We start from the raw sequence: 24,705 nt of genomic DNA on the forward strand, positions 1-24,705 counted from the left end.
ATTATGTTTTGTGTAATTTCTCATTTTTTTCCCTAAAATAGATCTTATCTAATTGGTTATCAGTTAAACGATCAAAATTCTTTCAAAGGAAGAATATATAACTGAGCAGCAATCTTTTCATCTGGCGAAGCCTTGGTATTACATTCCATTTGTGGAATTTGACCTTCAGTTCAACAGACTTCGAAGCCGATGCGTAGTGTACAAAACCTTTGCATAGCAAGTGCTACAACCCTATTGGCACTGAGAGTCCTTCCAAGTCGGGGCTCGAACATACGACAACTTGCTTGTAAGACCAGCGCCCTACGTACTGAACCGCCGACCCCGGGTATTTATTTGGAAATATCGTTAACACATTCTTTCGTATTGGCTTTAAGTGTTGGCCTAGAAGTAAATTTCCAACGTTATCAAAAGATGGCGCTACTAGTAGTCATGAGATGGAGTGATACCCGTGATTTGGGGTATAAATTGTGTTTTCAATTCACTGTAACCAATTATTAAGTTACATCAATCGCAGTTGATACAATTGAAATAGCTATCACAGGGGTCGGAAAACTGCGTCTTTAAGAATGTAAGACTACGGCAAGAGACAGCTCCATGTACCAATTATATTTATTTTATTACGTAAGGTAAAAGATTTAGGAGGACAAGAAAATATTTGAGACTATTTTAAAATTATTGATATTTTGTAAATTGAATTTTATTTCTTTTCGGTGTTAAAAAGTCTATAACAAAGTGAGATGTAACAACCAACACAGTTGTTGGATAGTTATTATATAATTTTTTCAGTTTTTCGAATCAAATGTCAAGAAAACAACTAGTATCGTCATGACAGCATAGAAATTTCAAGTCGAGGTATTAATTTTTTTGCATCTGAATTAATTGTGATTCATTTTAAATATTAGAAACTGAGCTAAAACTGAGAGATGTTCGACGGCAATATGAAGGAGAAAATTGAGAATTTTGAACCACGTTTTGATTCTGACTGATAATTTACCCCACACATCGCAATTTCTCGAAATTGTAGAAACAAAGAAGCAAAATATCACGTTTTGGGATTTGCCGAATTTGACAATTCGTATTTATTCCAAAGTTATACGGATTATTCGAAACTATTCAATGTTGTAATTTTGCAGAATTTCGGAGAATTTCGAACCATTTTGCTAATTTGAACAAATGTTGTGTGGAAGGAAAAAAATCAATGATGTATTTTTTAGAGCCGCAGCGTATGGCGGCGATAAACTACTTCAAAAAACATTTAGAATAGCTTGGAACCAACCATCAAATTCCAAATTCTAAATTCATATATTTCCGAGTAGATTTCATAATTAATGACGAGTTACCTAAGATGATATTTAAGTAATAAGAGAATATGTTTTAATAAATGCAAAACGTTGTGACTATGTTAGAATTAAATTAGGATAAGAATATTATGTAAAAGTGATGCTACGGCGAAGAAAAACTTATGTAAACTGCCTTAAGAAATAAACGTATTTATGAAAAAAAAAAAATTCTAAATTCATTGTTATTTCCCAAGCAGAAACATTTAGGAGCATACAAATACATTAAAGATACTTAAATGTGTAGTGTTTTAACACTCCCCCAAGCTATGTTCAATAAAATAGCCGTCAATGATTACAGAATCATTTATCATGCAAACAATATTTTCAGAGTGTAAATAGTAATTCCAAACAATGATTTAAAAGATATTCCCCCGCTTGGTTTTATGCAAAACTGTTAAAAAACTAATGGTTCGAAATCCCCTACTTTCCCTCTTACAAAGTCCGAAAAGTTGTTGGACTGACAGAAGTAGTCGTTTTTGCATCCTATTGTTACTGTTGGTGAAACTTGAATTTACTCCAATAATTCAAAACGCAATACATATATGCCACGCAGTCAGTGATCCGATCAAATCGATGCCAATATCCGATGATTCCGATGATCAGGTCAAAAAAAGCTAAAATGTTCATGACACCACGAGTCCGACATTTTTCATCATGACAACGGTCGGCCACATCGTGTAGCCTGGAAGGTAACAACTGTCAATATCGGTTTATCGGCTGTTTATCGTTCCTAGTATCAATATATGAGATAAGCTCGGAATTTATTTCATACGTAACTACACGACACAAATGAATCGTGTAAATTTACGGTTTTTTTAGTCTAACATATTTTCTATTCGATTTATAGCTCTCTCTGAAGTCTGATTTATGTAACTTTAGACTCAAATGAACATTGTTAAATAGCTGTACATTTTCTAATATTTTGTGGGTTTCCAACTCACTTTTTATCAATTATATTGAAATCAATTTATGATGAATCAATGAATGATTTACGGTTAAATATCGGAGTTTTGTAACGAACGTTTAAATAAAACCAGATTTATCTAATCGCAGATTTGAAACTTCTACGCTTATTTTGTATTGTCGAATGTGTAATATAGGGGAGCTTCTTCTGTAAAAAGGGTTTTTTGTTTCTTCATTTCAAGTGTGAGGTACAAAAAAACTATGGGTTTCCTAATCTTAAATTTTTTGTAGTTATTACTCTTTATTATAGACTGCAGCAATGGTTATTTCATTGTAAAATAATGAGTTGCTGGAACGAGAAAACCCCGTTTACAGAACAAGCTTTCCCTAATCAAAATTATTTAAGTCAACTGACGGAATTGAATAAAAATTAGATGAGTTACTTTCTCAGAAGATTGTGTTTCAAATGCTTGAATGAAGTAAATCGAACACTTTAAAAAAATATACACTGAAAAACAAGTTGAAAGTTTTTTCGAGAATTAGAAAATTGCCTTAAAAATAAAATGGAAAAATGGCGTATTTATTTTTTTCGCGATACTTTTATTCTAAACTACGCAACTTATGACGTATTTGACGTAGAATTGATATCTGTCTTTTTTTTCTCAAAAAAAAAGAAGCTACAGCTAACAAAATTTGGAAGCATCTACAAAATTTCAAGCATTTATGGAAGATAGTTGCGTAACATTGATTTAACAGCTTATGAGCCATAATTTTGTTCTTAGTTACCTTACTTCTAAAAGTAACAGTTATCGAGATATTTAGACATGAATTTTATCTGATTGTTTCATTTTTTCGGCCGTTTCAATAAGTTTACACATTGGAGTTGGGCCAAAGCAGTTCCTTTCAAAGAACCGTTCAGAAGTTGATAGTTTTACCGGAATAACTCCGTTCTTCAGAAATTGCCTATCTCGACAACACATACAAGAATAGATCCTCTAAATAAAATATAAGATTACTTTAAATTTACTTGAATTACGTTATTCTACAGAAATTTTTTTGCCTTGAGTTTCGTGTTCACAAATCTGGGGACTTATTTTTCTCAGTGTATATTTTTCTAGAGTGTCCTTTTGATTTCCTACAACTTCTATTCTGGTGTTCGAATGACTGTTTATTTTCATACAAGAACATGAAGTTTTGTAAATGCTTGGACACTGTTTTACCATTTTTCGCTTTGAAAGAGACGCGCATCAAATTTACTGCAAGCGATGGTTCAACAAAATAAATGCAATCTATTCTTATTTTTTCGGTAAATTTATCGCAATTATTGTAATTTTTTCGGTGTTTTATTTTCTAGAGTGCTGAACTAATTTTTACTACTTCTTGAATACAATGCTTATACAGAGTGCTCCATCTGAATGTTAACATTAAGTATCTTCGCTATTTTCCAGTCGATTTTGACAGATAAACACGAACAAACTGAAACGTCAATTCAGCGCCATTTCAACTATTAACTCGTTTTGCTAGTTTGACAAGCTTGAATATAATGCTGGCCAATGTTATGAAAAATGCCAGCGAAAGATCTTGTTTTTGTGTATCCAATGAAGGTGGTCATGGCATGAAACATCCTAAAAAAACTTACTTATTTGTGAAAATCGATTGAAAATGGCAACAACTGTGCCTGTGGTGAAATAGTGTACATGCAGCTGGCGCACCCTGTACATGTAATAGTTTACGGGTTGAAATGATTTGAAGAAAGTACATGTAAAAAATGTATGTGCCCTTTCTAATCATTAGTCTTAAGTCGCATCGGATTGTTTGAAACCAGTCTCGAACCTAGTTTCAATGTCATTGAACTGGACTTGGAATCAGTTTCGAAATTCTGATTCTTAAATCGGGTTTGCTCACACCTCCGTTGCTAAGTGTCAACCCAACACAGTTTCGTGTAAAGTGTTTGTTTGTGGAAACTCTAGTTTAAGTTTTTTCAAACGAAGACGACATTGACATGACTTTGAACAAACTAAATCGCAGCCTACTGCGATACCAGTATAAATGTTACCATATTTTGTGTTTAGGTACACATCCATTTAAAATCTGAGTGCTAAACAAAGTGTACACTTTCAGGTTTCCAGTTGAAAATCGCTTATTTGCAAATGCTAAATCAACCATGATGTGATAATCTATCGCAAAAGTCAAGAAAATTGTGTGCAAACGATTCGAATATTTTTTGTGATGTACTTCAAAACAAACTTCGGCCATCATCGCATCTGGACGATAGCATATGTTCCACATAAGCCGCATTTTTTTAATTAACTTTTATTTATACGAGGCGGTGTAAGTGCTAATTGTTCCTATCTGTGACCTGGTATTAGTGCAATGTATGCAAGCAGTCGAACGGAGCAAGCCGCGAAAAATTGAACTTTAAACACATTTGATCGAATTAGTTTTTCGGTGTTTGATTCCATTATTTAAATACCCAAGAACCGTGAAAAAATTTTTTTTTCGCTTGTTTGTATGTATGTATGAACGTATGTATGTTTGTATTCGCCTGTAAGCAGTTTAGTTTTATTAAACTGTTGGTGTGTTATTTATGCTTAATGCTATGTACACATTTGCGTGACGTATTTGCTCGGTGTCATGATTAGTCTACGAGAGGTTACATGTAATGGTATTGGTGCTTCAGTTGAATGGATTGCCTGCCGGATGCTCATCTATCGTACATGTCTGTTTGAAAGCACAAAAAATATGTAGTGTATTATTTCTAGAAGACTGTAAATAAACATTTTCTTAGGAGCTTCGGCAACTTGAAAGAATATCTAGTAATACTATACTTATTGAACAAGTTAGCTATGGAATAATCTAGCACTGGTTGATGAGAGCGCGCATGTCTGTTTGCGAAACCTAAACATTAAATACTTTTTGAGTATGAGGCTAAACAAATTTCAAACGATAAGGATAGTTTTATGAAAGTAGAAAGTAACGTAAAACTAATAAATGTGTGAACGGGTAGAGATAGAGAAATGAAATGTAGAGAAATAGAAGGCAGCGAATATATACGTGAACCAAATCTATTTACAAGCCACACGTTTTCAGGGAAACAAAATTTATCATGTAGGTATATATAGAGAGAGAGGAAACCGAGTACAGCACTTGCGTTACGAAACCAAACCAAATGTCAAATAATATTGGCGTTTTTGTGTTTTCATTGAAATGTAAACAATTACTTTTTATTACATGCACTTTTCTTTTTTTTTAGTAATATAAACTAATGGTATAGTAATAGTTTTTAATGCTATATATCAATATAAGTAATAGTTAATGGTTTGTTTTACAATTTTCATAGTGTTGTTTTTTTTTCTCAAATACAAATTTTATCAGCGTTAGTATTAGTTTTCAACTTACAAATACTGCCTACGATATACAGTATAATTTTACTTTGCTAGTTTCATTTTTCCTCCTCAATTCACATTATCACGTAAAGTAGTTTCACAATCCTTATTGTTCGCACTTTCCCGAAACTAAAACAATTCCTAATCGTTGCAAATCCCACGATTTTTTCGTCTACCATTCTGACAGATGGATTTATAATCCTGAGTTACTAAATAGTAGATATTATGGATGAATTCCAGTTTGCAACACTTACTTTTCCCTCGAAAACACAACAATGCAGTATAGAATAACTTAGACAACAGAAAATTCTGAGAGATCTTTTTTTGCAAATGGTAATAGCATTTGATCGACTTTTAACTGCGCTTGTGTATGTGTGTGTTGGTTAAAGCAAGTTGTAATAGTGGAACGGTTTTCGCATCTAAAACTGGAAGAGCAGGTAGCGGAATTCCAGTTTCAAGCTTGGCTGAAAACAATTCTTCCGTTTTTTTGCTAATTTGTCGATTTTTTTTTTAAATTGTTTCAATGTTGACTACGAATGTGTTTGTCTGTGGTCATTAGGCACTTATTAAAAACACAACTTTGATTACATAATGATTCAATTTACTTCGATCCTTAAAAACCTTTTACCCTATCTTTAAACTAACACGAAGGTGTTCTCGACATTGATGATTACGAAAGAACAATGCAGAGAAGTGGTTTAGTACATCTGAACTCCATCGGTAAGGTTTCTAGTAACGGTTCGAGTTAGGTTAAATGCAATATCTAGGTGAAGATGTGGTTAGCTAGGTTCCAGAAGCTAACATTTTGGGAAATAAAACTACTTTGTTTGATGCGTAGATACAGAATCACCATGAGGACATGGACCCGTGAATACTGCTTCTGTAAAGCTTCATTGACTTCTGGATGCTGAGTGAATGGTTTGTAGAGTAACAATTGATCACAAAGCCATCATATTCAATGTTTCCGGTAAAGTTTTCTGAAGAATAAAACTAATTGTTTCTTTGAGTAGGTTAAGGATTTTGGACAAACAATCAACATTCTTGTTCGTATAATGTACTCAGTGATACTCGAGGTACGGTTTTTTCTTATACAGCGTCGGTTAAACTAGGTTATTGGTATGGTATGTATTGGTATGCTACAATGCTATTTATTTTCTTTAGATTGCATTACCCTACATTAGTATGACTGCACGAATATCTGATAATTTTCGGTTGATAGTCGTATGGACTTTACTTTCACTGACTACCGGTAGAAGTGTGGTGGTGTTTCCATTTCGGCATCGGGTATACTCGAAAATTCCTCATGATAGAGATGAAAATACGTGGTTACACGTTGAGAGTGTTCAAGTTACATTTTATGAAAAAAAGATGATACTTTTACTGTCTAACTAGCCGTACATTGTGGACAGTCGTTTCCAACTGAATAAAAGTACAACTGCGATCCAGCTGTTTCAAGAATGCAATTGAACGAAATAGATCCTCTAGATTCGGGCGCATTCATTTCAACCATGATATGATCTACTAGAACCCGGATTTGATATCCTCTAGCTTATGGGAGTAAATATCCCTTGTACAGGCAGTATGGTCATTATTACTAATAAATAATTACTTCTATTCATTCAATTTTACCCTAAATGGTTTCGAACTAGAATCGAAGCAAAAGAAGCAACGCGTCAAAATTTTACTGGCGTATCGTAAAACTCCAAACTGCTTGCACGTCAAATTAACGAGTTTGTAGAATGTGGCCAAATCAATTGTCAACATTGTGATAAAACGTTTTAGAGAACGTTCGTCGACATGCCATGTGGGAGTGTCGTCTATCCAAGTAGCAAACAATGTCACTTGTTTAATTTGTCAAAAAAAAAACACTCTGTATCAATTGTGAAGCACGCCATTTCAACAAGTTTTAATTGTAGTGATTTGATGCATAAGGCTAAAGCGAGTCTGACTGTCGACTTTCAAGAATGTAGTTACTCTAAATCGTGATGATAAGCTTAACAAGTCGTCATGGATACGATCAAGAAGCTGTACGTCAAAATTCTGTTAAAAAATATCTCGTTTAAAGGACGATTTGTATCTGTGGCTTAAAGAGCAGCATTTACTTCGCGATCGGAAACATCAACTAGGCGTAGTAGGCATGATGCATTTTACCAAGCAACACAATTGTTTCGATCCATTTTGGTTGGGTTTTGCATCCAACACGGATTGTCATTACGGACAAAAAGCGTCGCCCAAGGCTATAAATCCTCTCATAATACCAGAGCTTCGTCAAATAGAAAAAAAAATTAAGTCATCATGAACTGTATTCCTGAAAAGACGCAAAAGACAGTTTAGAAGAAATTGAACGAAAGGCCCGATAATTCAATTCCACTGAAAATGAAATTCGAGTAAATAGTTTTCTTGAATCAGTATGAATTGAACTTGAAAAGAAACATGATTTACTTTTTCAATAAAAAGTTCGACATGCTTGTTTAATCAATTATTAATCGCAATTTCCTTCAAATTGTTTGGTTTTGAAAGGGTTTTATTGATTGAATTTTCTTATTCAGATACTATTATCATCATCTATAGGAGAATACAAAAAATTCTAACGCTTGTGTCTGCGAATATTTGTTCTCTATTCAAATGATCCCAAAGCTGGCATATTCTAAAACGCAAAAATCCTCCCGAAACAATTTAAACCATTCCAATTATAACGAATATGCGCATACCGATTTCGGACTCTTAACCTAGGTGTGTGGAAAAGAAAGAGATAGCAGTAATGAATCTATACAGCGAACAGCAATTCATCATTTAAAATCCCATATACGTACTTAACAAACAAAGCAGTTTTATTCAACTTTTAATTGCTAACCATCAACCATAATGAATTGAAATTGGGTGGGTGCAGTATTTGCTCTAAAGCTTGTTGCGAAATGTTTGTTCAATATTCCAGATATAAGATAAACAAAAGTAGCAAAATAAAGTTGCGGTTTTTTCATTCAAACTTGATATGGATTGAAGCGGACTACATCAAATCGTTGGCAAATACGATATTGAATTTAACATAATTCTAGAACCTTGTTACTAGTATTGATAGAATATGGAACAATGGATGTTAGTAGGCGTTGTTCAAGCACGACAAAGATGGCAGCTATTTCAGCTTAGATACAGTTCTGTAGAAAACAAACACCATAATTGTTCTTCAGCACTAACATTGCTGCTATGTTTTTTTTCTCTGGTTAAAATAAACGAGGAAAAAGCAAGGACGACAAGGCGAGTTTATGGAAAAAGCAATTTTCATAAATATAATTAGGAATCGATTCAAATGAGCATTGTAGTTTTCTTAACTCGGTTAGTGCTCGCGGTAGCATTGGATGTGATCGTATGCATAATTATGAAGACGAGAACAAGCTTTCTAGGAGACACAGGGAATCTAGGAATCGTGTAACAGGCGAACGTATAAGGCGCAACGAAAGTTTTACATCACATTACTAAGAATTTCAGTGAAAATAGATCAAACTAAACTCATTTACTTTCAATTGCTCAACAACTATTGCCAAAGTATAAAAAGAAAACACTTGTATATAGCTAAATACGAAATTCATCAACCACAAACAGAAACAAATTATTAAACTAAAATTAAAAACTTGTCTGTATTGCCTTTGAAACCTTTGCACCAATGCAACTGGGTCTTGGGAACTAATGTTGGATGGGCAACTTTAGCACAACGAAACTAAACTAAACTAAACACAAAAAAATGCAACAGAATAACTAAATAACTAAATAATGCTTTTCTCAGTACTTCAACCGTTGCTGTTTCATAGTATTTACGAAGGAGGACTTAAACAAATAAACTAAACTCGTTTGCAGCGTTCTAAAATCTAGTAACGATTTTGCAACTTTAATTCGTGGGTTTTGTTTTCTTTGTACAGCTAAGTTATACTTTTTTTGACGAGGACTGCTACTCCGTAGTTTGACTTAGTTTCTTAGACTTCAGATACCTGTTATACTCATGCAGTTTCGTTTCGCCACTAACAGTAATGATATATAATTTAGAGAGGAGTAAAACTACTGTTATCATACTTTTCTGTTGTTTGTTTATTATCAATGCAAAAGGTTTTGTTTATCTCGTTCAATGATTGTTTTAGGTTTTGTCGTTCTAGGTGAGTATAACTCTACATATTATATGTTTTTTTTAGCAATGGGGTACTAGACTTCAACTACGATATAGTTACTTTATCCAAAATCACGCGAAAAATCAAATCTGCTTGGGAATAAATATGTAGAACGTAGTAGGCGTAGTTATGTGTAATGTGTACGTGTGAAAATTCTGGTTTACGCTATCTGTATTCAAACATTTACAAATATATACCCTAATATGAAAATGTGAACGTGGGTGTGTTACTGTTTTTGTTTTTTACTGGTGGAGTAGATAACTACTGGATTCCATTTTTTTTACCAACACAAGTATTGTATCGCTAGCCATACTTTTTTTTCCAAATTCCCACTGTAAGATTTTTACAATCGTTTGACATCAGTACTAGCAGTAGTAATAGTAGTAGTAATAGCGTTGCTCGAATTTCATTAATAAAATGTTTAATGCTGAATAAATTATATTCACAGTTTATCAAACGATTGTTTAGTTTTCTGTAGCAGTAGTACTAGTAGTAGTAGTAGTAATAGTAATTATAGTAATAGTAGTAGTAGCAGTAGTAATAGTGTTAATACTCCTTAAGCACACTCTTTTCGATTGGTAGTGTAGATCTTTACTTGTTCTGAACTGTCGTTCTAGAAGAAGATTTAAGACGTGTTTATGTATTCACAAATTATAGCTTCAATGACTCGACATCACTTTCTTCACGGCTTAAGTTTGACTGTTGTTACAGGATACACAACCTTTCGATTATTTTTTTATAATAAGTAAGTTTATAAGTCATACAATTATCAGCAGCTATTGGTTTACTGATCCTAAATTCTAACGTGTGTTTTAACAAACAGTTACTATAGTACGCATCAAAATAGAAAGTGAAAAAAGGAACACTAATTAATTTTTAAGGTTGGAAAAAAACTTATCACAACAATATTTTCATCGGTCGATCATCGATTATTTACAAATAATTATCTATGACTTTGAATTCTCTGCAGCACTGTCCCGATCTGGGGTTGATTGCCGGAAAGGAATAATAGTTGTGATCGATCCCTAGTTTACTACGTAATTCAAGTGTTAAACAAAAACTAAACAAAAATGCACTTCTAGGTTGGGTTTTAAAACGTCATATATTTTTTTTCCTACGGGTAATGCTTATTCGGTTAACTTGACTACATTGTCCAAAGTTTGACGTTTATGTTTAGTGGTTAAATTTTTAAAATTTCCTTCATTTTTCCTCGTTGCCAAAGCAAGTCATTCGAAACAACACACTAAGTTTGCGATATCAAAACAAAACAAACGAAAAATTAAACAAATATTATTATGTGCCATTTTGAGTTCCATCGAGAAATAGAACGTATGCTAGTTGTTTGCGTGTTGTGGTTGTACGATTGTATCGATTATTCTCATTTTACTTGTTGTTCTTGTTTTTGCGCAGCATGTATTGTTGTGAAGCTATCACAGTTTCTTTATTTTGATTTTTCCTTGTATTTATACACAAGAAAAGCTTTCGTTCCCATGGGCAATGACACTTATTACCCAGTTAAATTAATTATCCGCTTTTACCGTTTACATTGATGTGTTGAAAGACGAAACAAAGTCGAGCCAAATCCTTTTCGTCGATGTGTCATACCCCTTGGCTCTACCCAAACTACCCGTAACGTAACAAGATTTCGAACGAATAGAACTAAACGAACGTAAATTATCATAAATTTTAGGGTTCATTCTGAACCGTCATCTTCGAAACGAATTGCACTTAAAATTAACTAATCCATCTGCTGGCAGAAGAAATAATAAACTACTATGCTATTCCAGTTAGTGCCTCAACAGCACAATCATGGTGACAAGATCTATCGATGTAATAAAAAAATAGAACATTTCCTAAATCTAGCCTTCAAGTGATCGCATACTGTTTTGTAAAATAACTGTTATATTTGTTCTGCATTAGATAAAATGGTGTTACACTGTTAATATGTTCCACGTTCACTATATCTTGGTGATTTATCTTCTTATTTTTTTTTTCTTCGAGTGTGTTTTTGTTTTCAGGCACTATCATCATTATCTTATTGTATTTATACTTTCTCCTCTGTGCAAAAACATGGCAACGATTAGTGGTGAGATAGATGCATCTGTGGGGGTGTGGGTGTATTCAAATGTGTTTCTAGTGAGCATGTGTTTTCTCATATGGCAACTGATGTCTTTGCGTGCGGGCGGGCGAGTATGTGTGTGTGGGGGTAATTTTGTTTTCATGCTGCTGGTTGCGCGGATTGTTATTGTTTTGCAGTTTATGATGTTTTCATCTTTTTGTAGGGGTTCAAAACCATTGCACTGCCAGGTGTGGCATTGGTAGCCATTTGCTGCACTTGAGGAATCGTACCGGGGATCGCGGTAAGGTTAGCAGTAGGTATAGCAGTGTGCATAGGGCTTCCGAATTGGTAACCCCCGGCTGCCTGGAAGGCCGGATACATCAAGCTTTGGTTCATGAGCTGTTGTTGGGCGACAGCGGCGGCTGTTGCGTACGGATTATGAACCATATTGGCCGGCATTTGTGGACGTAGCATGTGTGCGTAGGCAGCCTGCGAGATAATGGGCGGAGGCGGACGAGTTAGCGCTGGAAGCATAGCCTGCTGTTGTGTAGCAGATGTACCGATGCGAGGTGGCGGATAAGCTGGTGCCGCGGATGGAGTAGCAACTGCTGTTGCACCAGCAGTGAGATACGAGGGGTTTTGTTGTAGCATTCCCGTTTTATTCAATGCCACGCCGGTATAGCTGAGAGCTGTAAGCGGCTTACCAGTGAGAGCGCTAGAAACGGCAGCCATTTTGAGTGCATTGGCGTAGTTCTTTTGTGCAACCTCTTTGGCCAGATTGGCTGCTTCGGTGTAGTGTGCAGTGTATTGAGCCGAAGCAACCGCAGCCTGATTTGCCTGGGCTGCTGCGGCCGCCTGAGCAGCATGAACAGCTTGAGCTTGAGCCTGCATGGTAGCGACAGCTGCAGTGTAACTGTTAATATGGGCAGCAGAGGAGTAGGATAGCATTGTGCTGGTGATCGGAACAGGGATCGATTGGGTAGATGAAGTGCTAACAAGCGACTGCGATAGCGAACTAGAGGTCGATATTGCCGGCGATGTTAGTAGCGAAGTACTGTTGGCTTCGCTATTTGAATTGTCTTCCTTATCGCTGAGGTGTGACTCGGTTTTAATGCTGAGGTCATTATCTGAGTGCATTTGACCGTTGGAGAGATGATTCAAACCCGCCCCAATTGAGGACACCGATTGCAAGGAAAGTGATTTTACAAGTGTTGTATTTTTGTTATTTACTTTACTGTTGTTGTTGTTGTTGTTGTTATTAACACTGTTACCACTACTAGTATAGTAACTGCTGTTTGTCAAGTTAGTGCTCTGAGCACTATTACTACTACTGTTATTAGCAATTAGGGTTGCTGTGGATGTTTGTGGAATATAAGTAGCAGATGTAGCTGAAGGACTGGGTGTTGGGTACTCACATGACACTGGCACGAATGGCTGTTGAAGCTGCATCAGCTGCTGGTAGGTTGTGGCGCCGGGTTGGTAGACCGGAATTCCTGATTTATCAGCGGCCGTTCGTTTGTATGGGACCATTCCCGGAAAAGCCTGCAGACGCAATTTGCGCACCCAGAGAGAAAGCACAACAGGAATAGAAGAAAATGTGGAAAAAGTGGTTGAAAAACGGATTTATATTAAAGAACAAAACAGCATTTCAACTGTTCATGTTTATTTTGATCAAGAAAAATAATGGAATGAGTTTTTTTTTTCACAAATTAGCACATATCAGTCATATAGGATCTTTCAAAATGAAACAGCGAAGGATAGTAGTATAGAGTTGCTATTCAAACTACAGCGTCTTGCATAAAGAGAGTGAGGTCCATTTACTGAAAAGTAAACCTTTCAACATTGGGTTATTTAAATGTTCAAGCCTTTAGCCAAGACACCAATCCTCAAAATCTCGTATGTCACTAATTTCTAGCTAAACATATGATTAGGATTATTGATAAGAGAAAAATGAGTACAAAGAAAGGAGATTTAAATGCACATTCAATAGAGACTGCGCAAAACAAGAAAACAAACTAAAGGAACGCATGAAATGATAATGAATATGAACCAAAGTAGGGAAATATGCATGGTTACTTACAAAGTTTTCATAGTAAAAAGATCCCATCGTTTTCATGTCCATCTGGTGGGTGCGAATGTGCAGTAGTAGTTTTTGTAGTTTGGCGAGTGGAGTAGTAGTAGTAGTAGTAGTAGTAGTACAAGGGGAAGCAGCACGCACGTGTGGGTAAATATGTGGATTCATGTTTATTTTCGTTTCCAAAGTGATTGAGTGATACACAATTGGCGGTACGCATACACACACACATTTAATTTGCAGCGGCGTCATTAGAGCGCGGCAGAGATATACAATGGGACAGGAAATTTGTTTGGATATGTAGGTTTATTTGTATGTGTGTATATTTGTTGTTGTTGTTTCAAATGTTTTGCGAGAAGAGAGAAGAAGCGAGAAAAATAAAACACTCATTAGTCAGGTGTATAGATAGCGGCGCTAAACAATAATAGTTTAGTAAATTTGTACAGAAAAGAAATGAAAATGTAGAAAACTGAAACAATGAAGAATAAGAACCAAAAGAAAAAAAAACTATTCTTTTTTTTTTAGATGTTAAACATTCTTGTAGATTATTTCGTCACCGAGCGTAACGATCTGTTCCTCTGACTCAAGTGACACTAAGCTCTTGTGTGATTTTGTTTACTTTTCGGATCATCAGTCAAGTTGCGAGGATGTTTGCTTCTTCTATGATGTTTGTTTCTCCTTACTGATGGTGAGTAATATTTGGTAAATCTCGACTGCTCATTACTCTTCATGATCTAGCAAGTATTATGATGAAAACAATTGATAAATTTCATTTGGCCAAAAAGTAAAAGCACAGCACACATACACACATCCACCCAACCGGTATATAGCTCTCACATTCACATTCACATACTCTGAACTAGAGCGCGTTTGCACAGAGCAACGACATCATATTGTTTGTACAAATGAAAAGAAAAAAAAACAAAATAATCAAATAACTTGGCAGCAACAAAAAATATTGTTTAAAAAAATGATGGTGTTGAATATATTTGATGTATGTACGTGTATAGCATACATGCTAGCAACTTCGATTTCAAGAACTCTTTGTACACTTAAGTTCACACGTAACGCTTCCAGATAATTCTTTCTCGTTTTATCCTTGAATATAGCAGGTATTGTCAGAAGCATGCGAAAGCTACAGCAAATGTGGTGATACGAAATTAAAACGGTAAGTTAAACATTGATACTCGATTTCGAACCACTATAGAAGAAAAACACAAACAGAAGTGAGTAGAAATTGAAAGAAAAAAACAAGGAAACAGTCAAAAACAATACAAATTTCTAGAGAAAAAGAATAGTGAGTGAAAAAAATAGAAAAGAAAATAGAAACGGAAGAAATAACAACGCAAGTACCATTTGTATCATGTCATTATCGGCTGCACGCTTTTTGCCAGCCTCCAAGGGAGTCTGACCAATGGCTAAGGACGTCGAAGTGACAGCCCCGGTTGGCGGCGGCGGCGGTGGCAGGGTGCCCATGGTAGCAGCAGCGGCGGCGGCGGCAGCGGCAACAGCAGCCGCAGCGGACACAGGTGCAGTCTAGAGATTGTGGGTTTTTTTTTCATGGCGGATTTCGATGGGGGCGGGTGGAAGGTTCGGTTTTGTGGGTTCGAATAGTTTTTGCGGTACGGGGCAATGGGGATTCGATTTTGTTTTTCATTGGTATAGTTAGGAGGCGTGTAGGGGGTGTTTGTTTTCGATTTTGTTTTTTTTGTGGCGATGGTTTTGAGAATAAGAAAAAGAAGCATAACAAGCATTTAATTTAATAAAGTTGATTTATGTGAAATGAAAAGAGAACAATACCAATAAATAATAGAGAAAGAATAATATTTTTATATAATACATGTACTCTGAGGTCAGAGATGAAACGTTGTGAGTGAACTGTTTAACAGGACAGTGAAATGATAAGTGGGTGGTTTTTGATTAAGAAAGCACGTCTGCAAGTAAGAGCTCGATAAAAAGTTTGCAATATTTACTTGTCAATTTGGAAGGTACTCGTTAATGTGATAACGAAATATTTTGTTTTCATCATAATAAGTTTCAAGCGGTTTTTACTATATACTAGCGTTTATTTTTTTTTTTTAAATGTAAGTTGCACCGTAGATCGTTTGAGGTCACTGTTACAGTTTTTTTTTGGACGGTTTATTACTCAACCTCGACCGAACTAAACTTACTGCTATGCTTAGGACTAATGATTTAAACTAGGTTAGAATCTTGAGATCTTATAGATGATGAATCTATTTACCACCGGACAGCTGTTTGTTTTCATCAGCATATGTATTATTGATCTTAGCTACTGAAAGCGTTCATTGTTCTGAATGAACTATAGATTATTTTATGTTATTGTTGATATTCAGAGATATGATTTTTAGCTGTTGGTAAAAACGTTGACCGAGTAGAAATTTTGCGAACAGCGGAAAAGATTTTTCTTGAAGCCTTCTTTGAATTATAATTTACGATACATTTTACCATCCTATACAAGTGAATTAACCACGAATGCACCATCATAGTATTTATTTATTTAGGAGAATTTACCACTAAAAATAAACTATTTTAGCTTGCTGTCAAAATGAACGCAGTTTGCAAAGGGACAACGCGCGCGAGATCAAAGTAAACATGTCAGAGTAAACGTGATGCGGTAATTAGGTGACGATGAGATGACGAATAAAGTTCATGTTTAACATTTCTAATAACAAATATTCAAATTAGAATGAACACGTAAACATAAAGGGTGATTTTTTAAGAGCTTGAGAACTTTTTTAAACAATAAAACGCATAAAATTTGCAAAATCTCATCGGTTCTTTATTTTAAACGTTAGATTGGTACATGACATTTACTTTTTGAAGATAATTTCATTTAAATGTTGACCGCGGCTGCGTCTTAGGTGGTCCATTCGGAAAGTCCAATTTTGGGCAACTTTTTCGAGCATTTCGGCCGGAATAGCCCGAATTTCTTCGGAAATGTTGTCTTCCAAAGCTGGGATAGTTACTGGCTTATTTCTGTAGACTTTAGACTTGACGTAGCCCCACAAAAAATAGTCTAAAGGCGTCAAATCGCATGATCTTGGTGGCCAACTTACCGGTCCATTTCTTGAGATGAATTGTTCTCCGAAGTTTTCCCTCAAAATGGCCATAGAATCGCGAGCTGTGTGGCATGTAGCGCCATCTTGTTGAAACCACATGTCTACCAAGTTCAGTTCTTCCATTTTTGGCAACAAAAAGTTTGTTAGCATCGAACGATAGCGATCGCCATTCACTGTAACGTTGCGTCCAACAGCATCTTTGAAAAAATACGGTCCAATGATTCCACCAGCGTACAAACCACACCAAACAGTGCATTTTTCGGGATGCATGGGCAGTTCTTGAACGGCTTCTGGTTGCTCTTCACTCCAAATGCGGCAATTTCGCTTATTTACGTAGCCATTCAACCAGAAATGAGCCTCATCGCTGAACAAAATTTGTCGATAAAAAAGCGGATTTTCCGAATGGACCACCTAAGACGCAGCCGCGGTCAACATTTAAATGAAATTATCTTCAAAAAGTAAATGTCATGTACCAATCTAACGTTTAAAATAAAGAACCGATGAGATTTTGCAAATTTTATGCGTTTTATTGTTTAAAAAAGTTCTCAAGCTCTTAAAAAATCACCCTTTACAACCGTTAGCTGTCAAATGATGTTCATTTAGTCAATTTTGTGAGGTTATGCCATGTTTCTGCAAAAACTAATGTGGCAACGTTTAGCTTCCGAGACCGCATTCACTCTGACAGTAACTTTAGCCAGGTTCTGCGGATTTTATTTTGTTTTATTTTTGAGAAACTCGTCTCGTCTAGCGAGTTTTTAGGATAAGAGGATATATGGATACTTTTTTTTCGGATATTAAATTTGCATGAATCCACATTTATGCATAATAAATATTAAACCGATTAGAATAAAAAATGGTTTTCAACGGAAAATTTTGCTCAATGATTACTTGTGTAGGAAACAGTTTATTTGTGGTGTCAACTGAGAGCTACTGCTTCTCTTGCTACTCAGTATAATAATAGAAGGTTGTGATATCCTTCGGTGAAAGATCACATGGTTAAAGTCGAGGTTAAATAAACTTACAATCAATCAAGGGTGTGATTGAACTTAAGTATATCTCAGTTTGGCCTACTTCACCACATCCACAGTTTGGTACAGTTCCTTCTTAAAGTGTATTACCTATATTATGAAAATTGCGTAGTAATGCGTTTGTTACAACTAAAACGTAAGTGAATCAAGTGGAGACACGTCACAAAATGTATGTGTTCATATGGAAAATCCGTAGCTGCCCCATGCAATTTGAGAAAAAATACACCAATTAGTAATTTAATAGTCTCAATAGTACTAAAATTGATTCAATTGTCTGATGACTTTGGATTTCGAAGCATTTTCGAAAAAAACACCAGTCGTAGCACACTTCTACTTGTGCATATATGTATCGTATTGAAGATTAAGCTGCCATTTTCCTATCTGTGTGTACGGTAAAAAATATCCGCGATAATCATTGCTTTCGCCAGCTGAGAAGTCAGTGCTGTCAAAAGATTTATGTGTGCAAAAAGATTTTCAGCAACTGAAATTTAACGAGTTGTTCCATAAATACAGTTATATTCCGCTGTGTCAAATAGTAATGAAATTGAGAAGTCCGTGACACTAAAAGCGCCCCTGGTATGGAAAGATTATGTAAATGTTGAAATGTTTATATAAAGTTGATTGCGCAGTTCCCACAAACACAGTATGTATTGGAAAGAAGTCCAACCACTTCTCACTAGAAGCGCTGCCAGTGTCTCCGTACACTGGGGAATCTGGTTTACTTCATTAATAATTATGCCTAGTTCACCTTCAGTAATGAGTGCTGGAAAGGTTGGAATTATGATTTCAAAATTTCCGCACCTTGGTCACATTACTCAAAATTGAAAAGTGGTTCAACTTGCGGGTGGTGAAGATCTTCTATAAAGAGAATGCTTGGAAGTGGTTAGGAATTGTGTAGAAAAGTTAAGTAGATATGTAGGAAGCAAATGTTTTATCAAACCTATTTCATAGGACTACTTTCTTATGACAGAAAGGTTGTTTTGACCACTATTTCCGGTACTTGCCGAACCGGAACCTGATAACCGGTATAGTCGAAGTCAGTTCGTTTAGCAAGCAACTATCATCAACCTACAAATTGAGGGGACGGGTATAGCGTGATGGGTAAGTCGATGCCTTTCACGCAGCCCGCCTGGGTTCGATTCCCAACCCCGCACATTTTCTGGCCCGAAGAGGCGAATGACATTAATGTTAAAACCTCTATAATTGAAACAAAAAAAAACCTACAAATTGGAATAGTTTTGAGGCGATTTTAGAAGAATATTTGCTTATTTTGCATCGACACTCTGAATGGCAATTTGCAATTTGAAACACACTTTACCCTATAGTTTCAGAACCGAGTTATGTTTTAAATATGGAAGTTTTGTGGGGAAGGAGTTTTGTGCACTGTGACTGAGTTTTAAAGTGAATATGTCTTATTGAGCGCTGTTGGAATGAGTTTTCACCGTGAATATATTTTGTTGTACTCAACATAGCGTAATCTTTGCTTCATGCCATCGGAAAAATGATCATGATTAAATTTTCAGTAGTATGAGAGAATCACAATAATCGTGCTCGGTCGACAGATTTGGTGTAGTGAGCAACTATTTCATTTAAGCGTTACCTACTGGGTAGGGTGAAAATTTGATCCATTTATTCTAATTTTTGCTTCTGGATTCTAGAATTGGAACTGGATTCTTAAACTTGATTCAGAACATTTGGAAACTGAAACTTGATTCCCAATCTAGAATCCGGAATTTAAAATTAATTCAGAACTGAATCTGAATTTTAGTTTTGGTCCAGTATTCAGGATCAGAGTTTACTTCTAGAATTCTGCTCATAATTCAGATCAAACATTCAGTTTAAGAATCAAGTTTCAGAATCCAGGTCCCGATCTTAGTGTTAGGTCAAGAATTCAGTTCCAACGTGCAGAATTCAGCTCCAGAATACTGTTCTAAAATTCGGTTCCAGAATTCAGTTCTAGAACTTAGATCCAGAATCGAGGTCCAAAACTCTGTATCAAATTCATTTGAATCCAGATCTACAATTCATGTTTAAAATTCAGTTTTAGAATTCAGTTTTGAAATTCAGTTCTGAATCCAGATCCACAATCAAACTCCAGAATTTTGTTCCACGGTTAAGGTTCAACTGCTTCTCCACGCGTGCATTGCGCTCTACAGAGTTGAACATCAAAGAACTAGAACAATCGTTTACTCTTCTTGCCTTCTTGCGTGTGACCTGAGATGCGTGGGAATGTTCTCCAAAGATTCATATTACGCACGTTTGTCTGGTTGTTCAGTGATTGGTGGAGATATTCGAGGACTCTATCCAATTGTTTGATTTATATAAAAAAAAACACACAGAAAGCTTCCAGAGTTTTCCGTGGAGATTCTGACTTGAATCGTATTCATTTAGTTTTCGGACCTCTGACCTTTAGCCAAAAAAATATCGGAATGTATTTTGTGAATGTTATAATTAATTATAATTTGTTACGAGTAGATTGAAAACTGGCGCCAAAAATTTTAACGTGATACTCATTCGATGCGTATTTCCTTGGAACTAACGATATTGTTATTAGGATAGTACTCTCAGATGAATGTAGTAGGTACTCTCAATTCCTTTCGTTCCGATTTATGCTAATGATCAAGCACATAGATTTGAATTGAATCAAGAAAATGATAACAAATCAATGTCAGTGTAAAAGTGAATTGATTTAACACAAATATATTTCAGTTATTGGAACAGTAAGTGTTCATTAAAAAGAAGGGAAATTTGTTGCTGTTTGGACTTTTTTTTTTCTGTTTTTAGTTTGGTTCATTCTTTTTTTAAACAGTCGGATTTGTTCAATTCGACACATGCGAATCCTACTTCTAGTACATCTGATTTTTGAATTGATTTCCAAAAGAACTGTCCTATTTTTAAATTGAAATCTCTTTATCCTAGAAAAACGTAAAAAAATCCAAATCTGATTAAGTGCGTCATTTCTTATTATTTTGTCATGAATCATTCCAACGCATGTTACTTTTCGGAAAAGAAGATCTCATTTGCTGGAAACCTGTCTCTACATCAAGAGCAAATTTCACTAGTAACTTGTAATACCGCACAGCTTTGATCTTAAAAAACGATTATATTTACTAGTTGGGTTCTATTCTACTGAGTACTTAACAAAAATAGTCTATCTAAAACGCTAGATAAGGGATAACTTCGTTCTTTTTTCTCTGCGTTAAAACCTATTACTGGGCAGAGGGTTTTTTTTTCTATAGCAATAAAAGATTTATCATTGATGATGGGAATATTTAGAATGAGGACACACTTTTTTTGTTTTTGGATTCAAAGGTTCTAGAACACAGAACTACATGCATATTTTTGTTCTAAAGTTGATATGAGATACTATTCAGATGGAGATCGTATGGGGACAAAGACACAACTATCAGTAACGAGAAAGAATTAAAAGAAAGAAATGGCAATGACGATAGTTTAGTATTTAGAACAACAACGTTTAAAGAAAGGAGAACTGTAAATGCTAAAATCCAGAAGTATCTTCTGGCTGGGTAGAGAGATTAGAGTAACAGAGAGCGGAATACTAAATGTAGCAGCGCAATTGGTAAGCTTGCTTTAATTTGAGACAATCATTGCATATCGGTTCAATGTGTTTGAAAATCCTCAACACTACGTGAATCAGTTTTCATTGTCTCGCTTGACAGATGCTGATGAGTAGATGTCTCACGTGCTATTGAAGCAGAAACGGGTTGCCAATCTTCCTTTTCAATTTCTTTCTCATTGTTGACGAGTGTGTGAATGTGTGTAGGCTTGAACTATTCTAATCCGTTTACTACGATGAATAGAAACTCTACGGCTGTTGATTATCAGTAGAAATAGAGATTGTGTCATTAGAAAAAGATGGAAGGCTACACAGGGTGCATGGTGTCGGGGACAAGACGAAATCGCGCAAGGGGTGTGAGTTTGGAGTGCGCTTGTGTTTGTGTTAGTTGTGAAAACAGAAGAAACCAAAACACTGGCTCCGAATGTTTGTCTTCGAACAAAATTGAAGAAAACAAAAACGACAATTAACAAAATCCAAAACAAAAAACATCAGTTAACAAATGGCAAAGGAAACTCGATTAGAAGTACAAATGAAACGTGGAAGATAAGTAGGTGACAAGATTGTTAGTGATTAGACGGGAAACTGAAAGTATGAGAGAAAAGAAACGAGACAAAAAAGGAAAACAGTAGAAGAAAAATGTTTTTTTTTCTTGGTTTTGTATTAAAGATAGCCATACCGCGGTTGCGCGTGACTGCGCTGCTTTTATTTGAGCCTGCAGGTGCAAAGGAGGATGGAAGTAGCGACAAGGTTCACGAGCGCATCTACCCTTCACGGCATCCATGCACACCGTGACGGAACCGTCTTCGTGTGTTGTAACGCTCTCCTGCGGATGAGCAAAACGGCATTCGGACTCCGCTCGCTTGCAGGCACCGCGCATGAATTCGCGACATACCTAAAGACATTATCTGCTAATTGATGTTTGTCTTCTTTGATTTTCAATATTGGTAAGTTAAAAAGTTGGTGTTTACTAGTAGGGTTTAAAATGGTAGTTTTGCTTCATATGCAGTTTAGTAGCTTTGTTTTTTTTTGTAATGCAAAAAAGTACGCTAATTGCAAATTTTAGTTGCTTGCCAAAAAACGAAAACAAACGAATATCGAGAGATTAAAAGTTTGCGTAAAAGTATCAATTATATTAAAAACACATCGACCACGGTTGCAGTGAATCGGTAAAAAAATTGGGCAACAAACAAAAACGTTCTGGAAGCAGCTCATTAAAACAAAACGTGTTATTCGAGTGGTTAAGTAAACAAAAGTCGTTTGCTGATAATTGAGCAGTACAAAACAGAAAACTTTTCTAGCGAATATTTATAATACCGATTTCCTTCGGTCACAAAAGTCCCAGCGTTCTTTTGTGGCGTACAGAATCGAGCGTAATGAACGTGGTTAGAACATGTGGCGCAAAACAAAAAACACAAAAAGTAAGTTTGAAGAAACTTGTAGGCAGAGATGCAAAAACTATATCAACATATGAGGAAATTTGTAAGCGCACGCAAAAAAGTTTTGCAACAGTGCTGAATTTTGATCGAATCTTTCTTTGATTGTTTTTTTTTGTAAGACAGTCGCGTTGCTCGTGGGAAACATTTTGGAAATCGCGGTTGCTATGGCGTTTTTTATGTAGATAGTAGGCGGTTTCCGCACTTCGATTGACAAGTGGAACCATGCAGCTGTGTTTAACTGTCGTATTTTAGACATCAACGGGGCATCCGATGTGCCTGTCGGGACTGTTGGTACCAGTTTTTCTGTTCTTTTCTTTTTTTTTTTGGTTCGGGAGTGGTGATCATCAATAACAAATGGTGGGCAGTACTGATAAGTGGTGCAGAAAGAGGGTAAATGAAAACAAAGAGACAGGGGGTCATTGTACGGGGAATCATAACTGTTAAAACGTATGTGATAGTGTTCAGTGTGGCAGAGTTTGAATGGCAGGACGGACGAGCTGTTCTGGTTTTGATTTGAAGTACATGGTTCGAAACTCTAGTCTAACCATAGAACACATGGAGAGTTCTAAAGTGGCATGAACTTGGTTTGGTTTCCTACAGAAATGGTTGAGAGATTTTAAATCCGGAACAACAAAAAAGAAAAATAAATAAGCTACATTCTAAATCTATTGGTGCATTCACTAACCTAGTGATTAATTTAGGTTAAACAACTCAATTTTACACTTTTAATAAAGTTTGCTACTAACAACTAGCGGAATTAGTTTTCTCGCAACACATAGTCTTGTCTATCGCGAAATTAGCTAATCACGGGGATGGTGTCTTCGCTATCCTAATTGATTCATTTTTTTTGGTATTTGAAGCCTTTTCGATTCAGGAAATAATGTTAATTATCACAATCTATTGTGAACAATTGATTATTTGTTTCGACTAACTCGAACTAAATATGTGGCACCAATTTGTGTGTTGTGTTGTTATAAAATATTCAAATAAACGAGGTAAGTAAACGAATACCAGGCATGTAGTTTCATTAATACTTAGTTGCAATCCTGAATTTTTATGTAACAAGAAATATAGGAGATTTGTAAATATTTGCACAAACTTAACGTGTTTCAAGTGTTGTTTCAGCTAAATTGCATTTGTTTTCATACTTCGTAACCTAATTATTTGATGATGATTCTTCAAAGTCGAATGGAGTTCAATGATTGAGATAAATAATTACTTGTGTCGGAACAAACGAGGGACGCTAGAATTGGGCCAGAATAATAGGGCTCAAAATACGAGTAATTGTTGTTAGCATAGTTACTAGACAAGGAAATGAAAATAACAAACTTCAATGTTTCCATAAGAATTTAAAATGTTCAATCAATTTTTATATTGAAAAAGTTTACAGATTGTTGAGTGATGCTTATTTTGAGTTCTTATTCGAGTGGATAAAGAAGTGCGTGCCAATCCTCGTGCCAGGAGCAATTTGAACCTTTGCTGAAACAGCCATCATTGCTTGCTCGAGGCAAATATTTCTGAAGATTTTAATTTGATACTATACCCAAGGATGAGAATTGGTAGCAGAATTTTTATGTATTTTTGTGGCGTTCTGCTGGCGACGCTTAGCCTAAAGAATTATTGCATGACTAGTTTCCAATGACACTAAGAAACCTTCCTGAT

The 24,705-nt window shown here is 35.6% G+C and overlaps 2 protein-coding genes across 31 annotated transcripts in view; both read right to left on the reverse strand.

The window, feature by feature from the left end:
• LOC131434615 (protein muscleblind) overlaps positions 1-24,705 on the reverse strand; it is a 961,748-nt gene that overhangs the window by 34,102 nt on the left and 902,941 nt on the right. For 14 of the 30 annotated variants that reach the window (XR_009230364.1, XR_009230365.1, XM_058601504.1 and 11 more), the window contains 3 exons: positions 22,284-22,499; positions 13,926-13,967; positions 13,261-13,387 (listed from right to left, as the gene is read on the reverse strand). The exons of 1 other annotated variant lie outside the window; for it this stretch is intronic. Coding sequence is in view for 23 of the 29 variants with exons in the window: in XM_058601504.1 (XP_058457487.1) it covers positions 13,261-13,387; positions 13,926-13,967; positions 22,284-22,499 (385 nt within the window). In the remaining 6 variants the exon portion in view is untranslated. Of the gene's footprint in view, positions 1-1,511; positions 8,785-13,260; positions 13,388-13,925; positions 13,968-15,272; positions 15,456-16,749; positions 22,190-22,283; positions 22,500-24,705 lie in introns of those variants that run through there. 15 more of the 30 variants (XR_009230367.1, XR_009230368.1, XM_058601519.1 and 12 more) reach the window with 7 other exon arrangements.
• LOC131434617 (uncharacterized) lies at positions 8,791-13,254 on the reverse strand. The gene has a single exon (XM_058601530.1). The coding sequence runs from the start codon at positions 12,980-12,982 to the stop codon at positions 12,044-12,046; it is 939 nt and encodes a 312-aa protein (XP_058457513.1). The 5' UTR covers positions 12,983-13,254; the 3' UTR covers positions 8,791-12,043.

Source organism: Malaya genurostris, chromosome 3 (genome assembly GCF_030247185.1).
Source record: "Malaya genurostris strain Urasoe2022 chromosome 3, Malgen_1.1, whole genome shotgun sequence".
Lineage (NCBI taxonomy): Eukaryota > Metazoa > Arthropoda > Insecta > Diptera > Culicidae > Malaya > Malaya genurostris.